This window comes from Sinohyriopsis cumingii, chromosome 3 (assembly GCF_028554795.1).
Source record: "Sinohyriopsis cumingii isolate HCF-2022 chromosome 3, ASM2855479v2, whole genome shotgun sequence".
Lineage (NCBI taxonomy): Eukaryota > Metazoa > Mollusca > Bivalvia > Unionida > Unionidae > Sinohyriopsis > Sinohyriopsis cumingii.
Genome location: NC_142963.1, coordinates 29,401,216 through 29,416,314, shown reverse-complemented (window position 1 = coordinate 29,416,314; position 15,099 = coordinate 29,401,216). Strand labels below are relative to the sequence as shown.

Sequence of the window (15,099 nt, the reverse complement as noted above, 5' to 3'; positions counted from 1 at the left end):
AGGAGTATGATATTTCATTAATAAAAATAACAAGATTTGTAACTCTTAGGACAGAACATTAAACTGTCATCTAACTTTAGTAGATAAGACTTGCTTTCAGTCTGTTAAAATGAATGTATAGTGCAGTATTTTAATGTCAGTATTAATCACATAAATTAATTAGTTTCATCACAAACATTTTTAGTTAACTCAGTCTGCAAATCCAACAACTTTCTTGGTTTTTTTGGGGGTGGGGGTGGGGTTCTAATAAATTTCATACTCTTTATACTAGTAGACAAGCCAGGTCCAAACAACATTGACCCTGATCTGCCATTGCATAATGTGCCCACAGATCAGTGTCTCTGTTGCTTTTTGTTTTACTGATTACTCCTAAAACAAATTGCACACATAGATCTGATATCACATTATGCTGTGACAGATCGGGGTAAATGCAGTTTGCAGTTGGACTTGGCTTGTATGTAGTTTCCATGTACTGTAGTATGTATATTGTGATATGTGGAGATGTTATACCGCATTAGTGTATCATCAAAATATAACTTTAATGCTATATACCAAGTAATAGGTATGGTATTTACTCTTATCCATTTTTGTGTATTGAAAGTAAGTCACTTGTGATTATTGGTCAAAGTGAGGGTGGTCTCAGTGACACGGATTCTCTCAATTTCCAGTTTTTTTTAAGGCTTTTAATGGTTAGCACCCATGTATTGATTTCTTTTGCATAGTTTTATATTTACACATAATTCTTTCTGTAAAGTGAACATTGATACCAGTTTATAATGTTTTCTATTAGAGTTCAATACGTACACAATTATGTACTTGCACATGTATATAATGTGAATAATATAGATTTGGCCATTATTTAGTATATGTCCATTTCTTAGATACATGTGCCAGTAGATGCTAATATATATATATATATATTATAATTGGTCATTATGGTGACATCTGTTTCAGTACATATTGCATATGTAGGTAATGTAAATATATAAATATCCTTCTATTAAATGATCTACTTGCCCTTGGGTTAATTATTATTCCACATTCCCTAATTCTTTACAGTACCCCCTTATTATAACACTAAGAGATCCATAGAGTATACTGTTGTATAGTGAGACCACCTTATAATGAACTATATGATTCAGTAAACCCTCATTATAACACTGTCCATGAGGGCTATAGAGTATACTGTCTTATAGTGAGACCACCATAAAGTGAACTATATGATACAGTACTCCCTCATTATAATGCTGTCCATGGGAGCCATCGAGTATACCACCATTTAGTGAAACTGCCTTATAGTGAAGTAGATTACACATATAATATTAACACTACATAATGAAATGAAATCTATTACTGTAATCACCTTATAATAGTAATGGTGAAATAATGAAAAGCCTTCTGGTGAGGGAGGGTTGTGTTTAGATTTAAATTTCCTATCCTGTAAATGGCTTACTTTAATCCTATTAATATTTTTGTAGGTTTAAGATATTAATTACTGGAAACTTTTATAAAATCATGCCTCTATGCATGAACAGTATTTAAAGCCTAAATATTTATTTAAAAAATTATCATATCTGTGAACTCAGTTTACATAGACTCTAAATTTAATATATATTTAATCTTTTCCTATTTTATCCTCATTGTTTTCCTTTATTGTAGTTGCTTTTGTGGAGGAAAATATGTCAAATGCAAGTCAATATTTCTGTAACATTGATCAAATTCAGTACATGTAAGATTTGGAAGACATAAGTTTTTTTAATTTATATGAGTGCATGTATTTCATCTTTAAAGTGCAAGATGTATAAATGTTGGAAAACTTAACCATCTCCAGACCTGTTATCAGATATGTATCCTAACAGTATGCATGCTAAATCTTGTATCTTAATTAGATTAGTGGAGTAAGTAGATAATTAGCAAGAATACAAAAACTCATCAACTGTGTTCCCCAGCATGTGAAGTAAGAAATGGAATTTTTATCTTCCGAAATGTTAATGCTGAAAATTATAAATACTGTTGCGACTATCAAATAGAATATGTGGTGGTTCTGATACTATTATATCATGGGGCACTTGCTTTGGATTGATATGATATGTTTGTTATTTATTTTATGCACAAAGAGTCCAGATCCAAATACAGTGTACAAAATCTTTTAATCAACAAGATTAAATGTCTTAAGCATTCCATGGTGTGTGTATATATCAGTAATCTGGTCGATATATATAACTCAAAATATCGGTCAGTTCCAGTTTTGCAGAGCTGCAACTCATTCTTTTAATTTACTTATCATCAGCATCTTTTATTTAATTGGTTTTTATCTTCGAAATACTTGCGCTAGATATACAAACTCTATCACATTACTTTGTGTTCCTCATGTTTTAAATGGAATAAATGCCAAGGTCGTAATCTTAAACTATGTTAATGAAATGAGTATGATCAAGATATTTTGTATGCTGGGTAATTTGTCAGCTTTTACAGTATTTACATTATGTTGGTGTTAATAATTAGAAGATATTTGAATTAACAATCACAATGCCAATAACAGAAATATTTACACTGTTCCATCTGTTGATGACTTGTTATTGAATTACTTTTGATTGTAAGAGATAGGTTTAACATTGACACTTGTTGCACAAGTGTTAATTACACAGATGAAATTTGTTCTTTTGCATATTTTTTAAAAAAGAGCAAATAGTCCCTGCTTTATCCAATCACCATTATAGTTGCTGGACTGTTCTGTAGAGGTCAGGAATTTTGTGTCTGGATTTAATGCCTTCTACTCATAGCAAGAATAAGATGTGTTGTGGCTTTATAAAACCAAATTGTTGTACCCTTTGACAAGGTTACTATATATGCATGCATATAAGTTGAAACAAATAAGATGTGTTGTGGCTTTATAAAACCAAATTGTTGTACCCTTTGACAAGGTTACTATATATGCATGCATATAAGTTGAAACAAATAAGATGTGTTGTGGCTTTATAAAACCAAATTGTTGTACCCTTTGACAAGGTTACTATATATGCATGCATATAAGTTGAATCCAGGTGCATACAATATGATCTACCATTGCATAATTTGGCAGCAATTCTGGATGTGTTTAGTTTGCAGTTATGCATTGGCAGATTTTGGTCTTTGTTTTGCATTTTGTCTAACTTGTACACTAGTATATTCTGTATTTTGTATTTGTCTATGATGCATATACATCTGCAAGAAGCATAGATCCAGAGCATGGTTTATACTCTTCATTCTACAAAGTAACAGACTCCGAACTTCTATCACATAATGTGCTTGCAGGTTTATATCTCTGCAGTGTGCAGTTGAGTGTGTTTGGTGTACACAGATAAATACAGTATATTTCAATTTTTACAATGTGCTTTCTTTAGCCAAACAAAATATGACAGTATACAAATGTCAGCATGACTATCAGCCCATGTACATTACTAAAACTTTTGCCCAGGGAGTCTCTTCTTTCTTCTAGTAGACTTGTATCATTATTTCCATTGTTAATAACAAGCCACATGGGAAAAAAATGACTACATAACATCATACAAAATTAATGGATGCAAGACAAACCAGGTACACATTGTGTTGAAATATGACAAAATCAGGTACACATTATTGGGAGTTGCACAGATAACCAGAAAAGCGACCACACATTTATAAATCGGATGTTCCATGTACCTTAAATATCTTTGCCCTTGCTTTTTCACTACAGGGTATCATTATTATAAACCTGATTAAAATCAGATATCTGCAGCCCAACGTGGAGATCTGATGGACACCAACAAGAGGTCGTGTTCTATTTACCTTGTGGTTCACCAGTCAAATCAGAACTTTCAGATTTCTGAAAGTAACACACGTCATTTGGAACATATAATTACTAGCAATAACTCCACCTAAGATGAATTTGTAATCCTTTATCTGATAGGATACTAAAACTAAGTGGACTGGAAATTCCAAAAGTCACCTAAACATGGATTTCTATTGGTGTCTGTCATCTTTATGTAGGACCTGGAGACCTGATTTTAATCAGGTTACATTATCAAAGTCTTAACTACTGTTGCATAGTTAAAGTGTAATTTTAAGTTATATGAATTGGTTGAAACTTGTACCTTCTGTTACTTAACTGAAACTGTAAAATATTTGTTTTACATAATGCAAACTTGTACAGTAGTGCAAGCTGGAGTCAAAGTTTTGCAATTAAAAAAAAAAAAAATAATATCAGTATGACAGATTTTGTCATTGATCTGATAGTTTATAACTACATGCATTAATGTTACATATATTCACTTAGATGTTCTGTGTTGACCCTAGAAACAAACAAATTCTATGGAGTGTTCTGCAAATCACCCAGAATATTTTATTTTATACTGCCACATGTAATGCATTTGGGTCACAAAATATGTTCAGCAGTTTTGATAATGCTACAGCATATAAAGCTGTAGACTTATAGCCGTTCATTGATAATGCTACAGCATATAAAGCTGTAGGCTTATAGCCGTGCATTGATCATGACTAAAAATCATGTGCTGGTACATGTTTATTTGATATTATTGTGAACAGTTGCTTTAAATGTGCGCCTTATACATTGTATGCACTGTATATGAAAAAGCTTTACTTGGTAGCAGGAACACAGTGCTCATTTAATTTGCTTGTATTGATCTACTAACACCTAATATAATTATATACATGTATATTTATACACTTGCAGCTGCTTTGTTTAGTAAATATTCATCTAAATTTAGTGTACAAGGAGTGGAAGCATTTTTCCAAAACACTTATAATCATGCTGTGTGTATGTAAAGTTTGATTTCCATAAAATCCATGGAACGTAAGTGTCACGTTAATTTTGTTTTTCATAGCAATCGTGATAAAGAAGCCAATTTAACCAGACTAGTTTTTGTTATTCTTTTCCCCCAATGGTTCAGTGACTTATGTTATGATAAGAAAATATGCATATTTTGCCTGGAAACATTGTATTGTACGTCTTTTCCAGCAAACTAGAGACATTTGTCTAACTTAGGCATCCACTGGTTAGACCAGTAGTCTAATTTTGTTAGCTGAACTTAAACTATCCGACTGTTGCTGTGATACAACAATAAAAACAGAATTATACAATAACACACCAGTTTTTTATCAGGACCCATTATGAGATGTGGATTTTATCCAGATAATTGGTTGTCTGGGTAACTGATATTTTTTTTTAATAGGATAAATGATTTGGTTTGGTTTCTGTGGGTTTAATTGCATTTTCAGCAATTTCAGGCTATACATGGCAGTCAGTATGTTTGGTGGAGGAAGAACTGGGGAAGCCCACAGGAAGAACCACCAACTTGTGAGAAGCTGCTGGCAAGCTTTTTTATACACCCAATGTTAACCAGACCAAGACTTAATCCCTGACATGGACAGTGGCGTTATGGCCATGATCTTTAAAGACAAGATCCTTAGAACACTCAGATACCCCGGGTACCCATTATAAATGATATATATTAGGGTGCATTCCCTTGGTCCTTGTGATGAATGGTCTGGAGAAGTGGTAGTCATGTCATTAGCATTGTACTGTGGATGAAAGATATTTCCAAGTTTAAACTGTTAAATGGACTGTTTGATTTCCAATTATGAATAACAAAAAATGATGGATGAACAAGACTGCAGCACTGATAATCATCTTGCCATTTAAAATATAAAGCTTCTTAAGGTGTAAGTTTCCACTTGCATTACTGCATATACTAGCTTATAAGTCAAAAGTCCAACTGCAAACTACATTGATCATTATGTGATTTCATATAATGTGCAGTCAGATCATGGTCTGTAATGTTTGTTTTACTGATTACTCCTAATAAGACTGCATAGACCCAGATCTGCTGGCACATTTATGCAATGGCATATCTCGGTCAGTGCAGTTTGCAGTCAGACTTATAACCAAGTATATACGATACTTCTATTTTATTATCACATAATGTTCAAATTTATAAATGCCGAAATGTTGTGGACTGCTCCGGTGGCTCGAGTGGTTAGAGCATCAGTCTTAGATGTGGGAAATCATGGATTCAATCCCTGGCAGAGTCATACCAAATGCTTATAAAAATGGTACTTGAAATTGCCTCACTTAGTGTTCAGCATTAAGAGGTTAGTGTTAGGACTGGTCAGCCTGGTATGGATAATGTGACTGAGTGGGACATAATGCTACATGTCTGCAGCATGATGCCCAGTGCTAGACATCATCATAAACTGCCACACTGAGATATCATAATGATATGATTAAAATTTGTTAAAGCTATGTTAAAAATCTAAAACACACACACACTCCATAATGTTGTGTCATTGATACTGCATGTCACATTGTGATTTAACGTCTGACAAGGTCATCAAGCAAGGTTGCATAAAGTTATCTGGCTGTGTCACTGAGTAATACAAAGTTTTTTAAGCTATGGCATAAATAGGAACCTTAAACTACATTCATCAAAGTTTATGCACAACACATTTAATAATACAATGTGCCAATCGTTGGAAGTATCACATGATAAGATGAGTGGGATATCATTTAACTACATTCATCAAAGTTTATGCAACACATTTAATAATACAATGTGCCAATCGTTGGAAGTATCACATGATAAGATGAGTGGGATATCATTTAACTACATTCATCAAAGTTTATGCAACACATTTAATAATACAATGTGCCAATCTTTTGGAAGTATCACATGATAAGATGAGTGGGATATCATTTAACTACATTCATCAAAGTTTATGCAACACATTTAATAATACAATGTGCCAATCTTTTGGAGGTATCACATGATAAGATGAGTGGGATATCATTTAACTACATTTATTAAAGTTTATGCAACACATTTAATAATACAATGTGCCAATCTTTGGAAGTATCACATGATAAGATGAGTGGAATATCACTTAACTGCATTCATAAAATGAGTATTCAATGAGTAATGCTGTATGATTCTGTGGGTCACAAAAATTACCAATATAATTATGTGATTTATTATATCTTCAGCATGCATTAGGTAAAACTTACATGACAAGCATAATGACTACAAATTCTACTAGAAATGAAATTTAGGTTAAATGTGCCTGTCCACCCAAAGTAGTGATAAATGAGTTCCTATGTTACAAAACAAAAATCTTAGTATGTATACATGGTAAATATCTTCTTTTATGTAAAGGCATGAAGAAATTATAATCCCAGTTCTATACTGATATTAAGGATTAAAATTCTCCCCCTTTTATCAGCATGTTTAAAAGCTTATTTAAAATCCACCTTGTACATATTTACAGATGTTAATATTTCCATTTACAATTTTTTTAAAGCATCATAATTTCACATTAGTAATTAATAACAAACATCTGTTAACATTTAATTTAGAAGTCTATCAGATTTCTGTTACTCGCTTATACCTAGTTACTATCTGCTTTTGTCACAACTAAAGAATTGGTATTGGCTTTAAATTTGTATGTGCCATGCATGCCCTGTTTGCTTTTCTCAACTAATTGCCTATTGTAGTTAGAAATTTTACACTTCTGACATGTATCTAATGAGCTGCTTCATTCATTTTGTATGCTGTTCCCCAGCAATTTCCTCAAGTACCAATGAATCACATTACGTTTGTCTTTTCAAGAAATTTTATTAAATTTCCAGTGTCTAAGGTTTATATATTAATTATGAAGTTGGTCTGAGGATGTAAGAAAAGAGAAAAACTATTTGCACAGAGCCTTGCAAAGAATACTGCCTTGGTATGAACTTAAATTTTTTCCTTGCCAGTGTCCGAAAATCCGAATGATGGTTACATTATCATACTATTACTTTTGCCATATATTTATGGAACTCTTGTACTGATTGGTCTTGCTCTGCAATGACTACAAATTTGTACAAGCAAAGTCTTCATTCTGATTTCTCATTATGATGAACTAGTAAAAATCTATGACAGATAATCACATTTAGAAAAAGGCCATAGAAAATGCTGCTTCCAGACATCTAGCATCAGCCACTTACAAAACTACAGGTCCCAGAGATATTGATCTGTAACCTTGAGTCCCGGTAAATCCAAAGAATAAATCTTTTCTTTGCCAGAAGAGCAAGCCTCTTTGCCAGGGTTTTATTCAACGAATAACTACTTAATAAACAAAAAATTTGAATAACTACATTTTCTCACATACAGACACACACATACACACATATGACTCGGTTACATTGTTTAAATTATATGACAGTTATGTGGGTAATAGATATATTGAAGGTTTTCAAAATAAAGACAATGAAATGCAACAAACCTTTCCAAAACCAGTACCTCCATAAACAAGCCACAATTTTTATCCCAATGTGGCTTTGCTGTATAAATCAAACATGTATACCAGTCACCTGAATAAGAACAAATGTATTGCATTGTATAGCAAAACATTTCTTTTCTGCTACAAGTCTTCAACAGAAACACAGTTATATGATTTTTGTAATTTCTGCATATGTCTCCATTGCCTGGCTGATATTGGATGCTTTTGGCTGAAAATCGTGGGTAAGAGCAGCCATGGTATTGGTTAAAGCCCTGACAAAGAGGAACTTTCAATGGAAAAGACAGAAACAGAGACCACTAAAGTCAAAGTGTGAGTTGAGAGGCATATAAATTAAACTGAAACCAAAATATTAATCAGGATATTTTCTTTAATTGATACCAAAAAAATGGAACAGCTTAGTACTGACTGAATGAAATGGTACTTATTTCTTTCATCAATGCATGCCTCTACCATTAAATACAAATGAGGACTCACAGTTGAGGTGGATTTATGTTTGAATGACTCTGACCCACCATACAGTTTGTTAGAAATTTTAAGAGAGCATGGGTTTATGCTGTGCCTAAAGGCCTGTCTTGTCATCAAAGATGTATGGTACATCTGTTCCGTCTCTAACAATTATTAATGGTTCTGTGTAAAGAAAATGTGTATGTAAGCTCATATTTTAACAGTAGTTCCAATTTTGAGAAAGTGAATACTTCACTGGTCTGACATTTTGTCTGATTGTTTTCTTTCAGATGTGAACAAAACTGGCATGAAGTAAATGTGTGATAGCACCATCTTACTGTCTGTCTGCACCTTGAGCATGTCACTGTTATTGTCAGCATGAAGACAACAATCCATGTTTAACTTGATGTGTCAACATGAAAATTAACCTGCAGTTTCATTTTTAAGCTACACTATATGTCATGTGGCCTGTTGTTTGAGGCATTTCTTGGTCATCACATTTTTGAAAATCTTCAAAATTGGATACCAGATGTTTGTAAGACATTATCAGAACCAAAGTATAGTCTTATCTCATTTACTCAAAACAAATCATTGCCTCTAAAAATAGAGGGATCATTTGGGTTCAATTTATGAGTGACCTTTATGAAATCACTTCTTGTGGTGTTGCATGAAATTGTTCATAGAAACAGATGCAAGCTGGATTAGACTAGAGAGTAATTAGTGTTGGAATGAGTTCAGAAGTAAGGATGGTGAACTTGAAACACACTCTCCACTGTGAAATTAAGCATTTTAGAGGCTTCACTTTTCCATGAAATTCTCAGTCTTTGTGCATTTTTAATGTCATATTACTCTTGCTTTTTCTCTACTTAGACTATTCCATTTTAACATAAACCATATAGGACAGCCATAGTGGTTTGCAAACCTTAAATACACTGATGTGAGGGATTTTTCTGTTTAGACCATTGCTTTTTAATATAAACCATATTGGACAGCCATAGTGGGTTTCACACCTTAAATACACTGATGTGAGGGATTTTTCTGTTTAGACCATTGCTTTTTAATATAAACCATATAGGACAGCTGTAGTCAGTTCCACACTTTAAACACCACACTGATGTGAGGGCAAGACCTATTTCTCTGATCGACCAGTGTATTACTGCTTGTAACAAGATCTAGGATGCTATACTTGTATCAAGACATACCAAATGCTCTACTTTTTCCAATCATTACTTTAATTATTTTTCAATACTTTTGAGTTTTGAAACAAATAACAGAAACAATACAATTTCAAAATTTCAGGTCAGAATGTGATCAAGCTGACAATGTTTCACTATTACAAAAGAAGATGATTAAATTTCCTTTTTTTTAAAATCTGCTTTAAATTGTAAGTATTGTTTGGATAGTTTTCAGCATTTTCTTCAAACAATGTTTCAAATCAGTTCAGGCCAGGCCCTAGGATGTGCGGGGCCAAAGGCAGCATGTGGGACCCAAGGCAGCAAGCGATGATCGCAGGGTCCCAAGCAAAAAAATTGCATTGCTGAGTTGATTTCCTGAAAGCTTAGGGCCCAAGGTGGTTGCCTCATTCACCTTGCACTAGGGCTGAGCCTAAATCAGTTAACTGTACATGTGAACATTAACTGTATACTGCAACAGTGTTACTTTGACAGAGTTTTCATTGTATTTACCAAAATTTTATAATCACATTGTTGCTCTTGTTTTTAGATCATTTTAATGGTTTTATGGTCAAATAAAAACCTGACATTTTAGATATACCAAGGTAAAGCATGTTTATATCTATTGAATATGCTAATGCTATAATATACATTTTACATTTTATTTCAAACTTTTGGGCAATAACATGTGAGGTCTTTTGTACTGTGTACATATAGTTGTTCCATGCAATAACTTTGTTGCTGATCCTGCCTAAATCTTCACTGTAACTTGTATATACAGTTGTTCCAAGCTATAACTTTGCTACTGATCTTGCCTAAATCTTCATTGTAATATGTATATACAGTTGTTCCATGGTATAACTTTGTTGATGATCTTCACTGTAACTTGTATATATAGTTGTTCCATGCTGTAACTTTGCTACTGATCATGCCTAAATCTTCACTGTAATATGTATATACAGTTGTTCTATGGTATAACTTTGTTGATGATCTTCACTGTAACTTGTATATATAGTTGTTCCATGCTATAACTTTGCTACTGAACCAGCCTAAATCTTCATTGTAACTGATACATAGTTGTTAAATGCTATAACTTTGCTACTGATCATGCCTAAATCTTCACTGTAATATGTATATACAGATGTTCCATGCTATAACTTTGCTACTGAACCAGCCTAAACCTTCATTGTAACTGATACATAGTTGTTAAATGCTATAACTTTACTAATGAACCAGCCTAAATCTTCATTGTAACTGATACATAGTTGTTAGATGCTACAACTTTGCTACTGAACCAGCCTAAATCTTCATTGTAACTGATACATGTAAATGCTACAACTTTGCTACTGAAGCAGCCTAAATCTTCATTGTAACTGATACATAGTTGTTAAATGCTATAACTTTGCTATTGAACCAGCCTAAATCTTCATTGTAACTGATACATAGTTGTTAAATGCTACAACTTTGCTACTGAACCAGCCTAAATCTTCGTTGTAACTAATACATAGTTGTTAAATGCTACAACTTTGCTACTGAACCAGCCTAAATCTTCATTGTAACCTGGACATACAGTTGTTCCATGTTATTACTGTATATCAAACACACATGCTGGACCCTTAAGGCATAGGGTTAGATCACCTTATTATTATAAATGCCTTGATAAAATGAACAATTCAATGGGACCTGCAATTGATTTTGCTATATTGTACTAACATATTTTAAAGTATCTTTATATGCTGATTCAAGGTATGGCTATTTTTTAGATGCACTAATTGTAGTTTTGTATTAATTATAGTAATTTTGTATTATATTGATAGCTGAATGTAAGTTCTTTAACCCATGCGAGTACCTGTGTGAACCAACTGACTTGACATCTATATCCAACTTCACATAAAACTGAATTACTGCATGTGAAAATCCAATAAAATGATGAGCAATCAAATTGTTCTATATATGTGAATCATTACTTAAAGACACATGTTTTATCAGTTTGGGACTTATCTGAAGATTAATCAGGGCCCTGGAATCACTAATGTAATATGTTATTTTCACTTTAATTGAAACTGAAACTGAAGTTCATATTACTATAATATCACTTTCTTTTTGTCCTATTTTCATCCAGCTTTTAGTACACATACAAATTGTCTTCATTTAGTTTCAAATCAGTATTGTGCATGTGTGCATATTTGTTTATATTTATACTTGTGGTTTTGTAATAAAAATATAGTGTTGGTCATAAAATACAAGGATTTGAGGGATGTTCCGTGGAAGTTAATAGTGATGTCTAGAACTGGGACATGATAATGCTACAGACATGTAGCATGATGTCCCACCCAGTAACACTATCCTGATAACAGACCGACCAGTCCTAACAATTCCCTCTTAGTGCTGGGCGTCTAGCGAGGCAGCTATTAGTACCATTTTTATAAGTCTTTGGTATGACTCAGCTGGGGTTTGAACCGGCGAATTCCAGCATCTGAGGCAGACGCTTTAACCACTAGGCCACCGGAGCAGTCTGACCCAAAGGTAATTAATAATTGTCAGACCAGGCTGGTACCCATTGTGCAAATACCAGTGGCTCAGTGGGTTTTTATTATTTTCACACTGGCCTGTGACCAAAATGAATGCAAATTTCAATCCTACCTACCATCAAATCTGCCCAAATCACTTACTGGGGCAAGACACATTTTATACCAATTACTTTGGCATGGGGTCCAATTATTGTGTTTTCTAGGGTTGGGTCAGAAATGCCCATAGAATTATTGAGTGGGGGGGGGCAAACATGTAGTGGTCAGCTTTTAAGTTTTATGAATGTAGGCCCAAACACGTTTAGAGGTGACATGGGGGGAGTGCAATCTTTTGAAACAGGATAAATTTTTCACTTTTTATCTCTAAATAATGAAAAATGTGTAAACTAATAAAGTGTGTACAATAGTTTCTTTAAATTAATACAAGAATTATATTTGTTCACGGTAACTGAGTGACTCACATTTTTTCCCCACAAAACACCCCAAGCACTCTTGAAAATTAAATATTGGGTCCCTAAATAATCTTATATGGATGTACAATGTAAAACAAACCAAAACCAAGCCCATTTTATTGGACTGTAAATATGTTGGTTTAATTTATTCTTCTGAAACTTTTCGTAGATTTTAATTTGTACCCTGCCAAAAACAACAACGGCGTTGCCCTAAAGGCCAGTAGTTATTTATCGGCAGATATACAAATTTTCCAAAAATTGTCAAGTTTAAGACCCAGCTCTGCAATTACACAATCCAGTTGCAGGTATAGTCAGTGTCAATTTTAATGAAGATTTTAAGAAATCAATAGTGATCCGGTCTGTTGGGTGTCTTTTGCCCATCCCTGCCATAGGAAATAATCTTAAAAGTGGAAAAAGATTAATTATTATATTTTTCCCTACATAATGCTGAATAGATAACCTAAATGCATACTATATTATATTATTAGTAATGTGTACATGTATAAATGTAAGATCTATTGCAGACTTACGAATACAATGTAATTTTTTATTCATCTACTTATAATGAACTGATTTTTTATATTTTTCTTTTAATTATCTAGTTATTTAGATTGCAAAATTAATAAATGGCTACCATGAGAATGGTGTCTTTTTTGTTTATGCGGTAAAACTAATTTTTACTTTGTCCACAAAGATATGAGTATGCAGTAGTTTGGAACCCAGCACAGGCCCAGTGTTTAACAAGAGCCCCAGTTGATCTGTTATTGCTGACCTAAATAGCTGACAAATGTCAGCTTGTGAATGAAACAAGGTACTGAAACTGTAAATGGGGAAAGAAAAGCTTTGAGCATATAATTGCTATGTTGTCTGTTAATGCTGGAGTCATTTATCTTTTGTCTTTATTCATTAAAAAAAGGAAGAAACCAGCCATTCTGATGCTCATTCTTAAGAAGGAAAGTGTTATCATTTTGCCATGGCACAAACAAAACAGACTATTAAGTTTGAACACACACTGTCCCTAATATTCAAATTTTTTTCTTCAATTCTCTCTTTTCCCTTTTTCTTTTATTTTCTTCTTAATTTCTTTTATCTTTTTCTTTCATTTTCTTTTTTATGTTTAATCTTTATTGCTGTATGCAAGAGTGTAAACAAGTGAACTAAATATAATCCATGAACACTGTTAATCAAAGTTATTTTCAACTTAGTAGTGAGCTCTACTCTGACACAAGGAACTCAACATGGCACAAGTAGTCCAACCCAGTGGAACCAAGCTGAATGCTTTTTTCAGTACAAAGTTAGAGCTGAATGGAGAATATCAAAGGCTTATAGCCTTCCACCCCACCCCTGGGATGCCAGATCATTGACTTTGGTGATATACCAGAATGATAGAGACAGTCAGAGATTTTAATGGCACTAAAAACACAAGGAATTTACATAAATGGAATTGACGGATTACAAAATGAGGGCGAGAAACAAATTTATCATCTACCCCAAAAACATGTAAACCCTAATTTTAGACACTCCGGAATTAGAGGTAAAGGGGCTAAAGGCAAGAGTGGCAATTGCCCCACAAATAATAAGAGAGGGTGAAGCCAGAGTAATAGACATATTTGTCTCTGGGCTCCCTCTTGAAATAAACAGCAGTGAAAGAAACTAAAAACACAAGTAAGAGCTAGCAAAATGGCTACAATATGGGAGTTTAGGAACGTTAAGTCAGGAGTTAGGATTATTACAGTCCTCAAAGAAGGGGTGGGAAAAAAACACACCTACTTCTATGTTATGGACTTTTTCCTCAAGACAAAATGGGGATGCAAGATGGACAGACTCTGCCCCCATTGCAAACAGGTTGGTCATGGTCCAAATGACTGCAAAAATCAACCTGTAGTGGCAACATATGCAGCCAAGGCTGCAAATAAAATCACCAACTTGAATACAAAAGAAAGTGATGGGTTAAAGAAAGAAATAAACAAACTAATAGAGAATAGTAAACAAGAAGGCATACCACAAAATGTCATAAATGATGGAAACATAAACCAAAAGGGGGAAGTGCCCAAAGAAATACAAGAAACAAACATAGGTGTTGCCAACATGGGGGAAGCCAACACAGTGTAGAGCACACCACAGATAGCACCTACAACATCCAAGTCCCCGGTATTGACCTGATGGCAATAATGGAGAACAAAGATGACACCT

General features: G+C 33.6%; 1 protein-coding gene across 3 annotated transcripts in view; it reads left to right on the top strand.

Annotated features, from left to right (window-relative positions):
• Positions 1–13,836, top strand: part of LOC149802610 (rho GTPase-activating protein 44-like) — a 128,398-nt gene extending 114,562 nt beyond the window's left edge. For all 3 annotated transcript variants that reach the window (XM_089951913.1, XM_089951912.1, XM_089951911.1), the window contains one exon: positions 9,045–13,836. In XM_089951913.1, the coding sequence (XP_089808039.1) occupies positions 9,045–9,070 (26 nt within the window). In that variant the 3' untranslated portion in view covers positions 9,071–13,836. The remainder of the gene's footprint in view (positions 1–9,044) is intronic.
• Positions 13,837–15,099: the final 1,263 nt, after the last annotated feature.